General features: G+C 38.4%; 2 protein-coding genes across 2 annotated transcripts; both read left to right on the top strand.

The window, feature by feature from the left end:
* The first annotated feature begins 3,043 nt into the window (after window positions 1-3,043).
* On the top strand, window positions 3,044-7,078 carry LOC133977979 (taste receptor type 1 member 3). Its single transcript, XM_062416288.1, has 8 exons — window positions 3,044-3,246; window positions 3,395-3,695; window positions 4,123-4,479; window positions 4,588-5,004; window positions 5,085-5,288; window positions 5,488-5,608; window positions 6,025-6,395; window positions 6,485-7,078. Exons 1-8 carry the CDS (start codon window positions 3,044-3,046, stop codon window positions 7,076-7,078), a joined length of 2,568 nt encoding a protein of 855 aa, XP_062272272.1.
* Window positions 7,079-8,654: 1,576 nt separating this feature from the next.
* On the top strand, window positions 8,655-15,927 carry odad1 (outer dynein arm docking complex subunit 1). Its single transcript, XM_062445337.1, has 14 exons — window positions 8,655-8,721; window positions 8,834-8,933; window positions 9,021-9,210; window positions 9,330-9,455; window positions 9,598-9,711; window positions 9,859-9,926; window positions 10,010-10,197; window positions 14,062-14,196; window positions 14,484-14,566; window positions 14,934-15,102; window positions 15,181-15,344; window positions 15,452-15,555; window positions 15,644-15,734; window positions 15,823-15,927. The coding sequence occupies exons 1-14, from the start codon at window positions 8,655-8,657 to the stop codon at window positions 15,925-15,927; spliced, it is 1,704 nt and encodes a 567-aa protein (XP_062301321.1).
* Window positions 15,928-22,032: the final 6,105 nt, after the last annotated feature.

The following is a 22,032-nucleotide window of genomic DNA, read 5'->3' as shown; positions in this document are numbered from 1 at the left end:
AATACAAGCCCATCTAAGAATATACATGAATAAACTTAAATACACAAGTTCACAATAAACTGCAAACTCTCTAAATTACAATTTAATGATAATGCAGTTCTTCTAACATGACACACAGAGACTGTAAATGCAAATTATTCAAATCTACAGAAAGGAATGTTAACAAACTCCTTTTTCATAATGTGAGAGGATGAGTTACAGAGAGTCCAGTCATTGAACAAACACCTGTCCGTTTTAAGATAAGAACGTCCGCTAAATGCCCTGAATGTAAATACAGGAGACATGTGGAATGAACGGCCTGATGTATAAATAGCTGCATCTTTGACATCTAACTAGGTGTGTCACACTCCTCAGTTACATTTCACAACTGATGAGAGAGAAAATGTCAATTTCAACTTCAAGGGCCAACTCCCAATCAGTCCAGTTCAACAAACAGGGAAAAAGTCAGAGGGCATCTGGTGGACTGATGGAGAATGGCAATTGAGGAACACAGAGTCAGACTGCGACTCACCACAATCACAGACAAATGTTCAGGAACTGAACTGACACATCCAAACTCTTCCTTATAGTATACCACTGTAAATCAGTCTCTCTTAGCAACTCAGCAAAGTTTTGACTTTTTAATTGTTCATTTAAGATTGGTGTAGTCCGGGCTGCAATTAAGTAATTCATCTGAATGGTTCCTCATTTCTAACCTGTGACCTCAAGCATGACAACATCAGATTTAGGTTACATGTACTAAAAATGATTAACCTTTTTTTTGTTAATATTTCCCTCCCTATTGCAAGGCTTAGTGATGCAATATACAAGATCTGTGCTAATCAAATGCTGCTTCCAGGCAATCACTTGTTTTTAAAACATATTTAACTTATTCAGCCTTAACAATTTGTTTGAGACATGTCTGCCTTGTTCAGTAGATTCCACATAAAAGAAAAGGTGATATCTGAGCCAACCCACTGCAAGTATTTTTGCTTATTTGATAAAAAAATATACATTTTCTTGACAACAGTCAATAAACAATGACACAGACTATGAAGCAAACTGGGTTGATTTTATTTGTTTAAATTAAACTGTGTTCATTCTGAAGGGTCTAATTATATGTAGTAGATGTATTATATTTGTTCTTATTTCTACATAAAGAAAGTGAGCAGAAGAGTTGTTTGCAAACAAGACAGCTGGTTAGCGTCCTGTCACAGGATGAAGGGTTGTGCTTGAACTGATTTCCAGCTAATCTTTTCTCATAGTTTCTCTGAATTCACCTTGGTTGTGTCTAAGTGTTCCAGTTTCATGCCACAGATCCAAAAACGTGCATGTCAGGTGGACATGCTGTCCATAAGTATGAATGTCAGTGACCCAACAATGGACTTATATCCTGTGAAAGATGTTTCTCTGCAGACAGGTAGGCTTACAAAATGTCCCCTTTCTTATACATTTGTATGGTATTCATACATGTACCCAACATTATCAGCACACTCAGAGCACTTTCTGTTGCCCCCCACCCCCTCTTGTTAATTTACAAAAGCATAATCCAACCTATCCTGGTGTACTGTCTCCATTGTTTCTTTACCGTGCTAACTATCTTCAACAAGAACAAACTTAACACACATGCCGCCTCCAAAATCATCCACTCTCCTACACGCAGTCTCTCAGACATGAACAATAGAGCCATCACATGCCTCGCTAATAGTGAATGACCCTGATCATCCCCCTTAACCCATACTTTACACTACTGCCATCAGGGCGTAGATACAGGACTCTAAAGAGCTTGTTTTGGAAGAAGTTTTGCCATAGCAGCACTGAACAAACTGCCTTGCTGGTAGATCCACAATAATGAGTGTATAAATATGTGTATATGTGTTGGGACACAGGCGGGGGAATTAATGTAATGTGTTTATGTATATCATTATCAGGTTCTTAAAACAAATGTGCTGCACGTGATACATGATAACATGTTATCTAAATGTCTTACTGGATGTGTTTTACTGGATAATAAAACAAACAAACAAGATATTTGTTTTCAAAATTCTGTGACCAAACAAACTTTGAAATCAGTTAGTAAGTAACCTTGACAGCTATGAACAATAATTTTAGGGCTTGTTAAAGTTTTAATCAAAAGAAAAAAATAAAGGTGTATGTCGACTGTAGGTTTATGTAAATATCTTGGGAGGAAATATGTCAATTTGTTTGTATGAATGAACAACATTGCATGCAAATGACCATGCAAAACCAACACTGAGGTGAATGCAAAACATGACGACAACTAATGAAAACATGCAATATAACAAATCTAAACATATGTGTTATTGCCTGCATCAGAGTTAATACATATCACTGATTTTGATAACAGCACATTGGCTAAAGTGACTGCAACAATGCAGCATTAATGTTCACCAAAACGGCACAGTGCGACACCCACAAAAACTAACATTTGCAAAGTGATAAACGCAGTTTGGCTGTGATAACAACTCTGGATGAGTTGACCAAAAGGAATTTACTGTATATGCTCATCCCCTGACAGATAGTTACACCAAAGAGAATCAAAGAGCAAACCACAAGCAAATGTCAGGGAAATGCTCCGGAAAGATGACCACCACCTGGACAAATACACACACAAGCACACACACACACACGATGCAAGGGGACTCTTTCCCTCCTACATGCAATATCTTAAGAATGTGAAAACAACTATCCTTTTTGACAAATCACAGGAATGGTACAGTGAATACTAGAATGATTGTTTTTTAAAACATTCATAATAGTGAAAATACTATCCACATCTTCATGATTATAAAAGGAGAGCTACTTTATTCATGTTCATGGGTACCACAAATGTAAATGTAGGTGAATTTTGTAAGGACCATTTCACATGATTTGTAGTTACTTGGTAGAACAATTTCATGTGATCAGGGAGGGGAGGGGCCAATTGTGGCAACTAACTTTGAGGCTTACAGATGAGTTTGCATACAACAACATTTGATGATTCGCTAACACATAAGCAAGCTGTTCTCATTCCAAAAGCTTCAGTGTTGAACTTGCCTGCAGCATGGCTGCACCTTTCAGTGTGCTGGTTCTGTACTGGGCGTTTAGACCTAGCTGCAGTGTGAGTTCACCTGAATGGTTTCAGAACATTTCCACCAGCCTCTTCAATTTATCTGGGGACATTATGCTGGGAGGGCTCTTTCCTATCAACGAATTGACCAGCAACCTCAGCCTGAGGAGTGAGCCTAACAACATCAGCTGTGAAAGGTACCGGGTTATGAAAAAAAGTTGTTTACCCTTTCTAGGAAATGATGACCTATTATCTCTGTCAGTATATGAAATAATGTATCACTATGTATGCTTAACTTGACTAACAAGGCTTTTAATTCTGTTTTTTCTACCTGGGCTTGCACAGAATAAATGACTATGGACTGGGCATTGCTCTAGTGATGAAATATGCAGTGGAGGAGATCAACGGAAACCAAATGTTGCTCCCTGGCATCAAGTTGGGTTATGAAATATATGACACATGCAGCAAATCTGCTGTCATTGTGAAGCCTACCATTTCTTTCCTCGCTGAAAAATCAAGCAGAATGTTATCTGTGGAGTGTAATTACACCAACTATGAGACCAGCATGGCAGCTGTCATTGGTCCTGATACCTCAGAAATGGTGTCCGTCATTGGAAAACTCATGGGATTCTTTTTGATACCACAGGTTTGGTTACAAATATGTCTACTCATATGTCATCATATATCTTCTTCATGAGTTGGTTTGACATTTCAACAAAATTATTCCTAAAGTAAAATATTTGCTTCAACAGTGTACCATAAGTCTTAAACTGTTAGCAAAAGGGGATTAGTGCCTGTTTTACAAATATTTAAACATTACAAATACAATATTACAAGCTAATTTGTGTAAATATTTATTATTTTCTGTAATTCAATTGCTTTTTTGTGCTTTTGACAAAATAATTACGAAAGAAACAATCATCAACTTAACACGTAACAGTTTAAACTGCAACCTCAGTAAATGTGCATTGGGCCTTGTGTTTCAATGATGGGCAGGATTAGATCAAATTAATGTAGTAAAATGTCTCTTTTTTTTTTTCAAAAGTGGAATAATATGACTCTTCTCACTTCAGATTAGCTTTGGTGCCACCAGTGACAAATTCAGTGACAAACTTCTCTACCCATCATTCTTACGCACGGTGCCCAGTGACAAATATCAAGTGGAAGCCATTGTGCTTCTGCTAAAGGAGTTTCATTGGAAATGGGTGGCAATTGTGGGCAGTGAAGAGGAGTATGGAAAACAGGGTGTTCAGGAATTCTCCAAAATAGCACAGAATATGTCTATCTGTGTGGCCTATCAGGGGCTGATTCCAGTATACACAGACCCTGAACCACTGGTCAAAACCATTGCTGAGAAAATCAAAGTGGCCAACGTCGGAGTAGTAGTGGTCTTTGCTATCCCAGAATCGGCAGAGATCTTTTTTAAAGAGGTTAGTAAAGTATAATGATCATGTTGGATATTCATTTAGATAATACATGGTAATACAATATATGTGGATAAATTATATTTTCTACAACAATTATTCAATCTATTACAGGTTATCAGGAGAAATATGATTGGCGTTTGGATTGCCAGCACAAGTTGGGCAATCCATAACCGACTGACTTCCCTCACCAATATCCAAAAAATCGGTACAATTATTGGGTTCACTGACAAAACACAGAACCTGGATCTGTTCACCCCCTACACAAAGGAGCTCTTCACTAAAATGAGCCAGGAGAGGATGAAGATGTCCCCTCTGGTACCAAAGTCCAACATTCCAGACAGTCCTTGCCCACAATGTTGGGACTTGTCACCTGCTAACATTAGCTTAGTAGAAGTTCCCTCTGTGCAGCGCAAGGCTTTCAGTGTGTATGCTGCCATCTACAGTGTGGCACAAGCATTGCACAACATGTTGGGATGCAATTCAAAAGCCTGTATGCGTGGAGCTGAAACCAAAATCTATCCCTGGAAGGTGAATTTCTTTGTTTTTTTCATGTGAGTGGCTGCAGAGAGGTTTTTTTGTTAAATAATTAATTGCATTTTCTTTTGCAGCTACTGAAGATTTTACAGAATACTTCTATGGACTTAAAGGGCACGCATGTAGAGTTTGACAGAAATGGAAACCCAAACATAGGATACAATTTGATTGAGTGGGTTTGGAAAGACTCATATTTGGACTTCATACCTGTTGGAAGCTTTGAAAATGAACTGTCTATCAACAAGTCTCTCTTCAAATGGTACACTGAAAACAAAACGGTAATTTCAGAAACACACTAAGAAATGTATATAAACATTTAAACATTTCTTAATCACACATACAAGATAATCCCTGTCATTAAATTCTACAAAACCACATCCCAGTTTGGGATCCTAAACCACTGTGCTTCTTATTGTTGTTGTTGTTTTTGTCTTTTTTTGTCTTTTTACAATAACTGTAATGTCATAATTGTTGCAGGTCCCCCAGTCCACCTGTTCAGCAGAATGTGGGAGTGGCCAGGTGCACAGAGTCAAAGGCTTTCATTCATGCTGTTTTGATTGTATTGACTGTGTGCCAGGCACTTACCAGGCTAACAAGGGTAATATAGTTGTCCGTACATCTCTCCAATATTTACCTTCATTGGAATTGTTCAACATTTTGGGAAATAAGAATATTCATTTTCTCACTGCAAGTTAGATGAGAAGATTGATTCAAATCTCATGTTTGTACGGTACATATGAAGTTACAGCTAGCAGCTGCTTACCTTAGTTTAGCATAGCATGAAGACTGGAAACAGGGTTTGGACAGCAGAGCTAGCCTGCTGTCCAATGGTAACAAAATCTAACCAGCATCTCTAAAGCTCACAAATGAATGAAATTATGTGAATTTCCCAAAATATCAAACAATTTATTTAATTAATAAGCAATCAAATTATGCATCACATACAGTCATTGTTTGATTTTAATATTTAGTGTTAATAAAACCAAATTTTACATTATGCTTTCTGATTCATAGATGACATCCAGTGTTCTAAGTGTCCTGAAGGCCAGTGGTCCCTAATCCGTAGCACTAATTGCACTAAACCCACCTTTAACGTTTTGTCCTGGGACACACCTGAGGCCCTGATCATAACACTGGCTGTGGTGCTGCTCCTGGTATGTCAGGGGTCAGTGGGTGTTGTGTTCCTGAGACACAGGGGTACCCCGTTGGTAATGTCCTCAGGAGGAACACTGACTTTTGTGGTTCTACTCAGCTTGATGGGAGCTTGCCTCAGTCTGCTGCTCTTCCTGGGGCAGCCAGGGGACGTGGTGTGTCGTCTTCAGCTGCCTTTCACCTCCATTTTCCAAACAGTCGCACTCTCCATTATTACGTCCATCTCACTGCAGGTGAGGAATGACAGTTAAAATGCATTGTATAATAGGACAAAATAAAGAAGACACATTGTAATCAGGATGCAAACCCCTCTTTTCTACAGATATTCGTCGTGACAGAGTTCCCACAGAAGGCTGCCTCTCACCTGCATACGATAAGAGGCCCCCTGACCTGGCTGTTTGTGATGGCCTTCTGTGTTGTGCAGGCTGGTTTCTGTGGCTGGTTTGTTCAGGAGGGACCTTCACTATCTAAACATTTAGCAACTATGAATATAGACTTTGTGACGGCCTTCCTGTCATGTCCTGTATCACCCTCGATAGGATATGCCTTGATGCAAGGTTTGAACTTTGTAATGGCCCTTATATCATTCATGTGCACCTTCATAGCAGTGAAACCACTTCATCAATATAACCTTGCCAGAGACATCACCTTTTCCAGCTTAATCTACTGTGTGATTTGGGTGACCTTTATTCCAGTCTACATAGGATTGACTGAAAAGAGAAGGTCTATTGTCCAAATTTCTTTAACCCTGGCAGGCATATTCGGACTGGTGGCAGCTTACTACTTCCCAAAATGCTACTTGCTTTTGAGGAAACCTGAGCTCAATATCTCAGAGCAATTCTGTACCTTCCTAGAGGGTGTCCCACCAACACCATCTCAGGAAGAGCCTCAGTCACAGCCAGAGGCAGCGCAATAAACAGAGAAAAAACAAATCTGTAAATATAAATTGTAAAATGTACATCTGCATGTTTTGTTTGATTATGGCTACCTTCATTATGATTGTAAACTGTAGCTATTGTAGCCCTGATATATTTTGTAGTTTCTACCCCATATATTTTAGCTTGTGTGAGATTTACAGTACTTATCCTAAAGAGTATGTGGAATTAAATTAATTTAAGCCTATATACAACAAAATATACTCTACATGAGGCTACAATAAGTGGAAATATATGCTGCATATTAATCTGCAATCTGTAATCATGACACATATTGCCCATGTACAGTATAGATGGGCCCCCAGTATATTTTGCATATTGTTATTATAATAAATAGTCACCAAAGAGCTGATTCTTAAAGTTCATTTTGAAATAGAAAATTGTTTTCCATGTTAACACTTGCATAACAATAAAGGTTCAATGAAACAGTGCAAGAGTTTTTCTTTGAATTTTCCCCCATCTCTGCTTTCAGCAAGGCACTCATTACTTTTAAACCATTCGTTTTGGAAGAGCTATTTAGACCCATTAATAAATAAAAGTAGAAAATAAATTCAAAATATTATTGAAATATAAGTATAGAAATATTACCAGCAAAAGCTACCTCCTGAAGCATCAACAGCACTTATTTAGAATAAGTATTTTCCTGTGGGATTGTGAAGCTAATTTGAATTCATCCTGTCGAGTAACTAGTTCAATGAATTAATACATGTATGTGCCATATTGTATGTATAAATATGCACTCTGTATTCCTTTTGTATGTTAAACCATGCAAATGTACTGGCTATGTGGCCGTCAGAAAATAAATGAATAAATATATATGAATATATATATACATATTAGGGTAAAAAGTACAATATTTTCCCTGAGAGGTGTCTAAGCTTAGTCGAGTAGGCATCAAATGTGTTGATGTTATTAGTTGCTGTAACGTTACTTACAAGTGCTACAAAGTTATTCCAGGCTACTTCAGAACATGAAAGACTTGGCAACTTTCGCCCATCAAAATACACAAGTAAAGTAAAATGTTGCTTACTGTGCTCTCAAACTTTGACTTTATTCACACTGGGTGTTATTTTCTCGACTTTTCCTCAATGGGCTCATATCATGACGCGTCACAGCAGGGACAGGAAGCGTCACTGCGCTTAGCAACGGTTGCCAACAACTCAGACTGCTGTGTGAGCCTGAGAGGAGTCACAAGTGTTTTTTAACTTTGAACACTTTTAGCTGGTGAGATGAAATCCAAATATTAAATACCCAGTTATAGAAACAAGCTTACATAACAGCTAGCAAGAACTGTAGCTAGTGTCTGTGTTTGCTTGTTTGTTTAGCTTGGTTGTGTGTCCTGGTGGGTAAAGCTAACTCAGTTGTTTTGTACCTGTGGTTGATGGCATGGATTTAGCTTGCTGACTCGTCTGCAAGATGAAGTGTATTGGTGCTCAATTAGATTTAAATATTTAAGTTTGGTTAAACCTAATGGTCAGAAAATATTCCACTAGTAAGGTACAATTCAAGTTCAATATTTTCTGTGAACATATCTTGCCTCTAAAGCTCAGTGTGACAATGCCACGAGGAAGATCAGCCAGAAGTGCCCATTCAGATGGCAGCGAGATGGATATGGACGGCACAGGTAATATTGGTTATGCTCTTATTAGTAGTAGTATTATATGTTGACATTCACTCAGATTCACTCAGTATTATTTTGCAAACATTTAAATAATGTACATATTATGTTCTTTGAGCAGAATCAGAGATAACCAAACTGCAGAGACAGTTCAGGATCATGGAAGGAGACCGACAGGCCTACAACATTCAGGCTCGGGAGCAGATTCGCAAACAACAGTGAATAAGCACTACACCTACATTACACTGTCAACAGTGTGTGCGTTTCTGTTCATCTGATTAGCTGTTTGTGTGTTGTGGATGAAGGCAGGAGATACAGAAGCTTCTGATGGAGCGGGAGGAGCTGCAGCAAAACCTTGGTGCATGTAAAAGCTTGTCCCGTCAACAGCAAGACAGTGAGGACACCCAGAGTCTTAATGCTCTATTGGAGCAGAGAGACATGCTAGAGGAGGAGTTGGAGAAAGAGAAGCAGTGTCAAAAAGAAATAATGAAAGAGGTTAATTGGTCTTTTTCACTCTTTATGGTAGTCATTTTAGTTTCACCTCATGTTTATCGACATTGATGGTCATGCATCCACAGCTGTCCCATACCATGTGTCTTCTCTAATGTGGGCAGATCTCAAACATAGAGATGAAGCTGGCAGAGCTGAGAAAAGGGGAGGTCAATACTAGTGATACACAAAGATCTGAAGTACGGCGGACTCAGAAGGCCATACGTACCTGGGAATACAAACTGGACAGAGTGAGTAATGAAAGATCTGGAAATATTATGAGTAGATTATTGAGAACAGCATATTTGTCCAGTCAATAGTACAAATTTACAGAAATCCATATCTTCACATGTTATTAGAGAATGTTGAAGTTTATGTCAGCGTCCTCTTCAGGCTTTGACCCGCTTCAATGAGCAGCTGACCAAAAACAGCCACCTGAGAGAGGAGATGCAGACTCTTCATATTGAACGTGTCCGTTTCCAGCAACTGCACAACAGGCTGAACAAGGTCAGAATCACACCATATATTATTAAAGGTTCGGGAGCAAAACAAGATTTAGCTTTTTTTGTTAAACTTACATACACAAGTAGTAATTAATTTGTCAACCAAAAAAAACTCTGCATATGTCTCTGCACTGATTCTTGTGTGTTGCAGGAACTCCAAGAAGTCCGCAAGAAGATTGGGGAAATGATCAATCTGTCTACTGCCGCTTACGATGCCAGGTGAAATTTGAGATAGTTGTGTATTGTACAAAAAAAAAAATCTGCATGATGTGCAACTCATATTATAATCTTTTGTGCATAAGGGTGGAGGCTCAGTCCAAGATGACCATGATGAGAGAGAAGGCAGTGAAAGATCTCGCCCAGTACAATGCTGAGATGAAAGAATTGGAAAGGGTTATTGCACATGAGTGTAGCCTGAAAGAGTTCATGACCACCAAGTGCAGTGAGAGGACTAGCCAAGATGACGGCCAGGAGATGGGACACAGGCAATGTAAGGCACAGCCATTGTAAACTGTTACTTTGCTTTCTTGTCATATTAATAATTATAAGAATGACAAAAGTGTTAGTGATACAATCAGTGGTGCTAATAATACTTTTTTTTGGTAAGCGATGTGAATGTGACAGGCACAAGGCTCCTACCATATATCCTATGACTACAAACTTAAAAGGAAGAACCCCATCCGGTTTATATGTAGCGCAAATGTAAGGTCCACATATGAAATCATTCAGATGATTGAAAAACCTCCTGCAACCATATCGGGATTTGTTTTAGGGGTTTATGTTGTTTGTTCTGCTTCTGAACTGAGCGTTGGACAATCAAAAATGAAAAGATCTTATTTCATCTATTTGTCATTCTTTGTCCATGTCAATTTATATGTTTGCAAATTCATGTAATAATGACTAGTTTAACTTATAGTAAGTGAAATGATCAGATGATACCTACTCTGTTCTCAGATGTATCAATAACATACATTTTAAAATTGGTTGATATGTAATCCTCCTCAGTCAAGACAAATATTAACAAATTCTTCCTTACAGTATTACAACTACACTGTTAGAAATTTTCCTGTAAAAAAACAGTAAACAACTGGCAGCTGGGTTGCCATTATGTTACTGTAAAATTGACATGTTTTTACTGTCGCTAAAATTTACAGTTTTATACTGTTAATGAAAAATACAGTATGAACCTGTTTTATTACGTTCCTGTAAAAAAACAGTAAACAACTGGCAGCAGGGTTGCCATTATGTTACTGTAAAATTAACATGTTTTTACTGTCGCTAAAGTTCACAGTTTTGTACTGTTAATGAAAAATACAGTATAGACTGTTTTTAAAATTACTTTCACAATATTTTACAGTTAACCTACTTGTTTAAAAATACATTGTCAGTCTTCACAAATTTACAGTATAATTACAACAAAATGTGCTTTGTGAATCAAGAACAGAGCTAAATCACTGATTTTTCATCATGTAATGTACAATTGTGAGAGAAAAAAAATCCACAGCTTCTTATTGCACTTTACTTTTTATTTTCATAAACTGCACATGCAGGACAATTGCAAACACAACCAAAAAATACAGAGCCTTCTCTCTCAAAACATTTGGCTTTTTGCTGAAAATGGTGCAATACATGGCACTTGGCTCAGGAATATTGACATGCTATATCACCTTTTTTGACGTAATATAATTGAAAAATATAAACCAGGTGACCAGAACATAACAGTTTAGTGGAGTACCCAAAGTTACAGACAGTTCAGCTACACCATACATACATGCATTACAACAAAACTCTCAGACATGTGTGCCCCTCATATCCACTTTTCGTAATGTGGACTATGAACATAAACATCCAAAGAAAAATATCCCAAGTCTTGAACTCAACCTGTAGCATTCAAACACTTGTGTAGGTTCAGAAACAGAACACAAATGCCCTTTACCCTATATCATGTAACATCTCAATATACTGAATATATTGTCCAGCATTAAATCAGTGGCACAAATAATAAAGAAAAAGTTCATTTAACAAAAAATGTTCTGTCAATATAATGCTGTCTCTCAAAAACAGTTTAAAAAAAAATAAAAATACAATGAACACCACCAGACATGTTACATCATGTCCAAATTATAACTGTATGTTCAGGCTGTTATAAGGCACATTGTTAAGTGTAGAAGTCAAAGTATTGGGCGATGGCAGGGGAGTGAGTTAGTGAATGACTTACAGTAAGGCCCACTCGAAGACACCAGTTCTTTCAATCCAGCCTGTGTGTGTGTGTATGTGTGTGTGTGTGTGTGTGTGTGTGCGTGTCAGTATGTGTGAGTGTGTGTGTGTGAGTGTGTGTGAGTGTGAGTGTGAGAGAGAGAGAGAGAGAGAGAGAGAGAGAGAGAGAGAGAGAGAGAGAGAGAGAGAGAGAGAGAGATAGAGATGAGTTCCAAAATAATTTTCACTGCATCTTCTCACATACAAAATCAACGTGTGTACTCCTCATTTCCTGTTATTATAATGTGGACTATGAACGTAAAAATCCAAAGAAAAAATATCCTAAGCCCTGAACTAACCCCTCAGCCAGCCAAAACATCCTAGCCTGGAACATTCAAACAGTTGTATGTGTTGGTTCAGAAACAGAATACAAATAACACGGAGAGAATGACAGAAATAATACAAGGTGTGAGTAAAAGAATGATTGAGAGAATAAAAAAATAATATAGTGAGAGAATGGAAGATGGATTCAGACTTTCTACTCTATCAGAGTTAAAGGGATGACACAAGCTAGCTTTTGATAAATATATGTGAGTAATGGGATTGAGTAATCTCACCATTTTAAATGAAGTCACACTGAAAGTCCATAAATCTCCTCAGCAGAGTGGATACATGTGGATTGACTGGTGTAGTCTTTTTGCTGTTGACTTTGACAGTTTTTTTTTATAAGACTTTGCCCCGTCCAGCCTTGGTGCCTCTCTGAGGGTTTACTCCAATGAAGCGCCTGAAAAAGTATAGTATTTCTTCAGACACTGTGTAAAAATCAAGTTGTGTAACTCACTCAGATTAACAGAAATTATGGTACTCAACTGCTGTAACAAGTCTTAATGTTACTTCAACTGTTGAAATGACTTACATAGACTATTTAGCGACACTATTAAGGCATCATCATTATTAAAACTTTTTATTTATATAGCATTATTAATGAATTCACTGGCAAAATACTTGTGGTTAGTTAATTTAGATTGAGTTCCTTGTGTTGTCTGATTATTTGGCAATCATCTATGAAATTCTAGCTAGCTGCTGAATCCTTCTATCATGACGTGCACATATTCAATAGGCTAATGCAAACAAACTTTAAACATCACTGATATACTTTGCAGCAATTTATAGATGAAATAAAACTGCTACTCACCAAATAATTAGCAAGATGGGGATGGATGAAGAAAATAACAGACCCAGCTTCACATGTGCTGTTCAGGTGAATTGCCCTTCAATTCAATATTCAAAAAATACAGCATGATACTGTAGTTTAGATACTTTGGATGATTTATTAGTGGTAAAGTGCTGTATTTTAGGAATACATTATAGTTCTGTAAAAAAAAACGGTAAATTGACAGATTTATGTTTGCATTAACAGTAAGGTGCTGTATTTTAAAATAACAGGTTAATACTGTTGGAATCCTGCTCTAAATTTACAGCAATCATTTACAGTGTAGCTGCTAAAAGGTTTTTGAATGACCGTATTTAAAATATGCACATTGCTAAACACAAAAAGACCAAAACACACATAATCATCATCATCATCATGCATCATAGCTACTGAACAGCAAATAATTGGCAAAAAGAATTTGTAGCAACATAAACACAGTTCAACTGACCAGGCTAGTTAACCAATATTTTGGATGTTACAGCAGAAACAATAAGACATAGGCCAGAATAAATGTTCCATAACCAAAGTTTAAATTAATATAATGTAAAAGTAGAAGAGGAAAGAACACTGTTGACATTGCTATTTGCTCAAAACCAACTATAAGAGTGTGAAAGTACAGTCAGTCTTTCCAGTGAGTCCTTGAATACTGAAATAGAAATAAAGTGATCTTTTTCTTTTTTAACTTGTTTCACTAGTAGAAGCACTGTGGCAAAAGAAATGTTATTGAATTTATTCTGGATCATCTACAGTAAAAGACTGTGATGCATAGATTTGGCATCGTTGATTAAAGTTTGTTGAATATGGGCAGTCGTACTAAGGCAGAAAATGTGAATGATAAACATGGTTATGATAATAACGATCAAAGTGTTGATGATATGAGTGACAGTTTCTGCTATAGAAACTTGATGATATTGATATGATAGTAGAGTTTTTTGTATGTCGCAGTGTCGGAACTGAGGGAGCAGAGGAGGACAGACTCAGGTGAGGAGTCACTGGACACTTTAGAGGAGGTGTTTGAGAGGATTCAGACTGTGACAGGGGAGGACAACCTGGACATGCTGTTCACCAGGTTCATCCAGGGTAGGTCTCCCTAATAAATCCTGACTCTCACAGCCATTCACAAAGAAAAGGGTCCTGGAGCCCAGCTCATATTTACGTATAAGCATATACATTTTATGATGTTCAATGGCCCAAATAACTCAAAATAAATAAGTAATATCAGATGATGTATTTTCATTTAGTTTACATTCTCTATTTTTGGATAGACTTTACAGCTATATAAGAGTAAAGTAATATTTTGATCATGAGAGTGATCAGTCTCAGGATTTAAATGTGTCTCACTGGTATATTGCTGTTTCGCTGTGTAGTTGAAGACCGAAACTTTGCACTCTTCAATTTTGTAAATGAGCAAAACAATGAGGCTGAAGCACTGAGGGATCAAATCAGCCAGGTGAGTTTGTTTTTCAAATCCATGAAAACTATAATCTTTAATTTTTTTTTTTTTTTTAACTCTGAATAAAATTAAAAATTAAATTTGAACTTTGTCTATTCACACATTTGGCTATTCTGTGCAACATTATAATACACTTAATTCCTTGTTCACAAAGATTACAAGTAATCAATATTTAGAACTTCAAAGGCCAGGGTCATACAACCCTTAATATTTTTTAAAGTTAATGGAAATTAAATGAAAGCTAAGGAGGTAGAGGTGTTTTTTTATTTTGCAGTTAGAGTGAAAAGGAAAATGTAATATTTAATGTGGAGGTTTGTTCGCTCGTGTCTTTTATATGTTTTCACTGAAACATGCGAATAAACAGATCCAAGGAGAGATGGAGCAGTTTCGTGTGGAGGGTTTGCAACAGGAGCGAGAGTATCGCTCTTTGCTGAGAGACACTGATGAGCTACAAAAGGAAACCAAGTCTCAAGCTGAGGACTATGAAAACCAAGCCAGCATCATAAGCAAAATCCTGGACCAGGTTAAAACAGGTTTGGGGTGTAACTTTTTTTTTCTTTAATGTACTCAGTTTGAAGCAGTCCTAACTCTTGGTTTTTACTATCTCACAGAAGTGAACAGCATTTTTTCTAAGATGGAGTGTGACCGTTCAGTGATAGAGGACATGCTTGGCTCCTCTTCAGGGATCAGTGAGAACAACATCATGTCTTACCTGGGTCTGGTGGAACAGAGGACCAATGAGCTGCTCACCATACAAGCTTTCCTCAATTCTAAAGTAACTTGTGAACCTGTGGCTCTCTCCTGCCACCTCTGACACACTGTGTATGCGGTACATTCATTTTGATCTATATTGTAATGTCTGTCTGTCTATAACACTTACAGGATCTGGAAAAGGACTACAATCCAAAAGATCTGGCCACATTTCTTCTGGGTCAAAATCCAGAAATGCTTAAGGAGAATATTAGTATCCAACCTGCAGTCAATAGGTCAGCCTTTTAGCTGTTCATTTTGATTAAATCTACAGATTTAAACACATGAGGTTGATGAGTGTGTCTGTTTGTTTGTATCTCTCAGTGTGGACTATGATGCAGGAGAGTCTCCTGTCACTGATGAAGAAGAACGTCCACTTTCACAGGGGGAACTTCGCAAAAAAATCATGAAAGGGGTCAGTTCAATGAAAGAAAGGGTGACTATTTGTACAGATTTTTTTTACTGTGCTACATTTCAACAGATTTTTTTCATATGATTTATAGGTTATGCTGAAAGAGAGTTCAGCCCGGCAGGCGGCAAACAAAGTGTCAAAGACCAGTCAGCAGTTTGGCAGCAGGCAGCGCTCCCTGGAAGAAGCAGTAATCTAACACATTGTTCTGATCAGTGTAGAAAAGTGGAAATATTAGACATGGGATGCTCGTACGCTACATCATCTACAAATAAAGGGCCTACTTTCAGTGTTAACTGTCAAAAAAATCAATGGAGGATCAATTTGATTGGCCAATCTGAAATGTTGCATCTTGCATGTAAATATTTAAAGCTTAATCATGTTTTCTGTATGTCACCTTTTATGATGAATCATTGGCATGGTCTCTTATAATCCTGGTGTAATTTGTTTAGTGGGAACTAATTAGGTTTGGAACTATAACGATGCCTTTTCAGACTCTGGTAACCAGCTGTCCTTTTGATGTTTGACTAGCCATCTGGCTTTGACTATACAATCTGGTTTTAATACAGCCCTCCCTCATTGGCAGCATTTCATTACATAATACTTGCTGCTATGCTCAAGCAGAAAGGTTGGGGGCAGCAGATCCTTTTGTAATTCTAATTGACATACTGAGACCTTGGTTCACTGTTTCCAAAAAGGAGGTGACAAGCTTTCAGCGCTCCACTGTAGTCACTGAATATGAACACACAGTGTCAATATTTAAATAAACTGTCCTCTATTACCTTTGCATTATATGAGTTCTCTATTTTCATGTGCAGCTCAAATCAGTACTCTCTCAGACATCAGTTAATGCTCAGTCAGTAGGCTTAGCAGGTAGATTTCCATGTCTGTGTCTATGAGGGTCATCTGTATCCTTTTCTTAAAACAGTCAGTGGTTTGTAGTGAGCAAGGGTGAAAAAAAAACTTAACTTTGATCTTCAGGAGTTTCAAATGTCATCTTATCCAAACATCCTGGAACAAGTCTGTGTTGGGGCAAAAATGGCATACACTGCTGCAGAGAGTAGCTTCCTCTTTTCAACTGAGAAAATCAGGATGAGGAACTTATTTTAAGAAACATATATTTTCACTACTACAGCTCAGTAAAACAATTAACAAAGCGTGTTGCTATATTTAGGTTTTAAAGGTCACACTGATGCCATCATACTTTTCTTTTCTCATGGGCTGCACAAAAAAGGGAGGGGGGGTTGATTTGACAGATGTGTACAGTGTGGCTGTCTACACACGAAAGAGACACAATTGGGTTATTATATTAATTATTCAGCTCGAGCTGCTTATTTGTTTATATAACAAAATAACCTTTAACGGTTATTTTCGTTCAGTTAGGTTTCAAGAGCAGCGTTTTCAGGAAGTGAAACCGCTACTCTGTAAACGTTTATGACTGATCGACCAATGACTTGGTTTGCCCAAGATAATCCCCCTTAGTCTCAACTGCGTGGCTATGAAAACAGATTATCAGAGATAAAAGGGCGCTGTGAAAAAGCAGAGGGGTGGCGGTGGTGGGAGATGAGATGGAGGGGGCTGCTTTCTTTGAAATTCTACTCTCACTTAGCCCCCTCCACTCCCAACAAATTCTCTGTGCACACGGCTCTCTGCATTGCCATAGAAACCTTCCTTTTAATCACAACAGAAACCTCATTTCCTGCTCCTGACAAAGAGTCCTCATTGCCTGCAGAGACCGCCTGCATCAGCCATTTCCAAGGCCCACCTCCTTCTGCAAGCTGTACCTACCAGCAGCAACAGCCACCCCAGCCGGTCCTTTTTTTACTCCTCCTCTCCATATAAGCACATTTTCCACCTTTTCCCTTCCTCTTGCTGTACACTCTTCCAATTTTCTGCACAACAAGTTCTATGTGTTACCTCATCATCTCTTGTACTTTTAGTCCCCTGGTTATGTAGGACTCTTGTAAACGCTGCAGGCTGTTGAGCTTGTTATAGGTAGTTTTAACTCATCTGAATTATTTTGAATTATTAATTGTAATCTAAGCAGTTCCCTAGAAATGTGACATTTATAGCGGTACATCTACACAGCCAACAATGCAAAAAACATTCAAGTTCAGGTAGTGTTTATAAGCACTGTTATCAGAGCATAGCATGCTTGTTTGTGGCCTATTCATCTTGTCAAACTGTCACACCTTATCAAGAGCAGTAGCCCATGTCATTGCGTCAGTCATAGTGTTTCTCTCATTTTCACTCATTCTAGTCTGACGCTGGAGTCCATTCGGTTTAAAGAAACCACACTTCTCTTTAAATCCATCATGTGGTTTTGTAAAGCTTTTTTGTTTCCAACTTACACCTCACTTTCAACAAAGTTTTCAGCACAATGCCTTCCTGTCCCCGATCTGCCATGGGAACAAACTGTGTTAGCACTTATAAAAAGCATTGTTCCCTTTATCTCAAACATGACTGTTATCTCTTTACTAGCTGGACTTAGAAAATATCCATGTCCTCTGTCTCCCTCTCTGTCCTCTCTCCCTGTTGTTTATTTGGGACTCTTGCCAGGTATTTCCCTAGTCAGTCTGCTGACACCCACCATGCTCCCTCCCCTTGAAGAACACCCCCCCCCCCCCCCCCCCCCCTCACCCTCACCCTCCCACCCACATCCCTCCCATGAATGTTGCTAAGCAACCACCCACCATGAGAGCTGGTGCATTTTCCAGCCAATCAAATTACTGCACATATTTTTCGAACAGTGCTGAGGAAGGAAAGAGGATATCACTTTTTTATATCAAGTCCTTCTTCATTTATGAGGTTAACAGCTTGCAAATAATTGCAGCAGTTTCACTGTGTTGCACATACATGCTTTGGAGAAGTGAGCTTTGATCATTCTGTGCTAGATCCTCCCCCCACACACACACATTCACACATTCAGTCATACACACACACACACACACACACACACACACACACACACACACACACACACACACACACACACACACACACACACACACACACACACGTCGTTCCCCCTGCATGGGTTAACAGTCCTCCACTGGGGGGCAGCACGTTCAGTTTCACTGCTACCACACAGGCTGCAAGGAATTTTTTACTGCTGTTGCTAAGCAATCCTGACTCTCATGTGTTACCTGTGTAACATTTGTGATTTTTACAGATGTCCCTGACACCATTTTGTCTTTGTTTCACCATTTTGAAATGCACCCCACTCCATGTCGAAAGAAAAACTAGATACTGGTTTCACTATGAAACCTATTTGCATCCAAAACATGAACCTACTAAACCAAGATATCGTTACATTTCAGACATTTGCAGAGCCAAATCATCTATGTTTCTGCTTGAAAGAAGAATGATAGACTTGTTGTGATCGAGCACCAGCTTTAAGTTAAATATTAGCCTTAAACTGCTTCAGTTGACTTCATCTCATCATGCAGTAGACAGGAAATGTGCTCTTGAGTGATTAGGCCAACAGCTCTTGTCTTCCACTTTACAATCAGTGGAGCGGTCCATGTAGTAGATGTTGGGTGCAGCATCTTGTTTTCTTTGTGCACAAACCTCTGAGACATTAGCACTGACTGCTTAGATGTTTCAGACATCATCCAGCTGATAAGATTTCTTTTTTTTCTTTCTCTTTTACACTCTCCAGGTCCCCGTTTGCCACCCCCCCACCCCCCCACTCCCCGAGTCCCCCTGTGTGCGAGTCCCTCATCTCAGCTTTGGTTGCTGTGCAGATGGCTCTTTGTTGGTGCTTCACAATGGGTCTAAGGTCAGTATGCCTCATGCCATCAACACGCTCAAAGTTCTCCCCCCCAGCTGCCTTGTGGATGTATTTTTAGTTTATCTAAAATGATTCTCTATCAAACATCAAGGCTGCCCATGTGAACATATTATAGTCTTGGATCAAGAGGAAGTTATAAAATCACCAACATAGTGTAGAGATAACCTGAACCTCTCAGGCACGTTAACAGATATCATCTTGTTTTCCATATCTCAGCCACACCTAGGAAGCCTAGGTGTGGCTCTCTTGTAATCACCAAAGCACTTGCCGCAATTCTTGATTCTTGATTTCTTAGATGTGTCCGTCTTAGGCATGCTTTGGAACATGTAATATCACTGAAACAAACCAGACACCGGAATATCAGATCAGCCAGAGAAATAGAAATGCAAATCTACCATCTGTTCTGTGATCCCAAACCAACCCTTGTTCATCATTAAAGAGCTATATAATAGTTAACGGTTAACACTATTCAGAGGGTTATGAGATACACACATTGTTGACGTTGTTCAGGCTCAAGAAAGATCTGTGTAAATGACACCTTTAAAACACATGTTTTAATTGCTAATATGGCCATCATATTAAGACTATTGAGACCACATATTTTAATTTTCAACATCTTCTTGAAAAGGTTTATAGCTCCTGTTACAATAAACAGAAATTGTTGTGATAATCTTGCCTGTGTGATTAAGACAGAAATCAAACAGAAGATGTTTTGTTTCGTTTCAGTGTGAAATTGTTTGGTCTGTGAGTGAGCAAAGTAAAAACTGCTGGGTTGTACAGCAGAGGGCCACAAGGTCTTCAGACCAGTATGTAGCTGGTAGAGTGAAAGGCGGGAAACTAGAAGGAGGAGGAGCAATTCTTATGAGGCAGTAGGAATTACTGGAAATTTCCACTTTTCTCTGGCAAGTCAGTTGCAGGGGTGGAGCTAAGAGGTGAAATAAATAAGGTAGTAGAGCTGAAGCTCAGCTGAAGCAGTGCAGAAGAAGAAAGCCATTTGCTACGACTTTAGGGCTGTAAACCTAAAAGAAATGATTGCACTCATGAAGAGAAAAAATATAATATAAAATATATGACATATTAGAGGGTTATCAGCTGTTTTAACCTTTACAGTAATTAACTGCAATGTATAACGAAGCAATATATGCATGGATTTCTTTCAGCCATATTCATCTGGTCACACACAACAGTGTTTCCATTATCTACAGTTTTTATTAGCAGTACTTTTATACAATGTAGGAAAATATGCAAACATGTCCTGCTGCCTCTTTTCTGAGACTGTTGACTAATTCTTGTGTGTTTTATGCTTTGATCAAATTTAGATGGGAAATCAGCAGGAAATATTCACTCAGCAATCAGAGACCAGAGCCTTAGTCAGATTTTGATCTATTTATATAGGCGTGAAATAATCAAATCAGCTAACTTGAATAAACTAGGGTCATAATATCACCAAAACTGCAACATATGGAAGACCTTAAGCATCATAAGTTATAGTGTAAGATTAATCAAATTAAACTTCAATGACCCCTGAGAGGATGGTCATGTAGCAGTAGAACTCTACACTCTTCACTCTAACCCTTTTCGGTCAGAAACTGAAGAGGAAAACAAGGATATATTATTATTTACTTTATTATCTATTAACATGTGTATTTGAGTTGCATAATTTGAGAATGGCTGAATACTAAACTAAACTAAGAAATGAGATTCTGATCTGTAATATATGACTCTTGGCTTCTGTAATATGAATACATAATAACATAATATGTTTACATCATGTCTATCATCCATCCACCCATTCATTTTCTAGCTTAGTTTTGGAGTCAGTGTCACTGTGGCAACACAGCCAGTGGAGTAGCCCAGGTGCTCTTTTCCCCTTCTCCCCAGCTCCACCAAGCGTCCCCATGTCAGCTGGGAATTTGTAGTCCCTGTGGCATGCCCTGGGTCTGCTCTGAGGTCTCTTTCCAGTCAGCTTTGCCCTGTACACCTGCAGAGAGAGCCCCCCATGGGCATATCAGTGTGGAGTTTTTTTTTTCTTCGATATTTCAGCCACTTGCCACAATATCATCCTCTTGGTAACGAACTGGGGTCAGATTAAGGATACAGCCAAGAAGCGAACACTAGCATTCATTAGGGCTCTCTCTTCAGCACCGCGGTCCATTACAACAGCCACATTACTGCAGCTGATGCATTTTACCGTCACTCATTTCACAACAGTTTTTGCCATCATTCATTAATAATGAGATCTCAAATATCTGATCCTGTTTCAGATTCAGACTACTTTATTGTCCATTAAATTTACATAAAATGGAAATTCATTTTTGGCACTGGCATATAAGACAATGACATCATACACAACAATACATAATACATAATAATGATCTCCTCTTCGTACAGTAGTTGCACACAACACTTTTTCTGGAGAGTTTCTCTGCCTCAACTGACAACAATCCCTATCCCAGTTACGCTATAGCCAGTAACTATAGACCTTTTTTCACAACAGACATTTTGACTTGT

The sequence above is a fragment of the Scomber scombrus genome, chromosome 3 (genome assembly GCF_963691925.1).
Source record: "Scomber scombrus chromosome 3, fScoSco1.1, whole genome shotgun sequence".
Taxonomy (NCBI): domain Eukaryota; kingdom Metazoa; phylum Chordata; class Actinopteri; order Scombriformes; family Scombridae; genus Scomber; species Scomber scombrus.
This window is presented reverse-complemented; position numbering and strand designations above follow the sequence as displayed.

Coding starts and splice junctions, on each gene's coding strand:
- odad1 (XM_062445337.1), top strand. CDS start 8,655: ATGCCACGAGGAAGATCAGCCAGAAGTGCCCATTCAGATGGCAGCGAG. Junction 9,456..9,597: donor GGGAATACAAACTGGACAGA/GTGAGTAATGAA, acceptor CGTCCTCTTCAG/GCTTTGACCCGCTTCAATGA. Junction 9,927..10,009: donor ACTGCCGCTTACGATGCCAG/GTGAAATTTGAG, acceptor TTTGTGCATAAG/GGTGGAGGCTCAGTCCAAGA.
- LOC133977979 (XM_062416288.1), top strand. CDS start 3,044: ATGGCTGCACCTTTCAGTGTGCTGGTTCTGTACTGGGCGTTTAGACCT. Junction 3,696..4,122: donor GATTCTTTTTGATACCACAG/GTTTGGTTACAA, acceptor TTCTCACTTCAG/ATTAGCTTTGGTGCCACCAG. Junction 5,289..5,487: donor GGTACACTGAAAACAAAACG/GTAATTTCAGAA, acceptor TAATTGTTGCAG/GTCCCCCAGTCCACCTGTTC.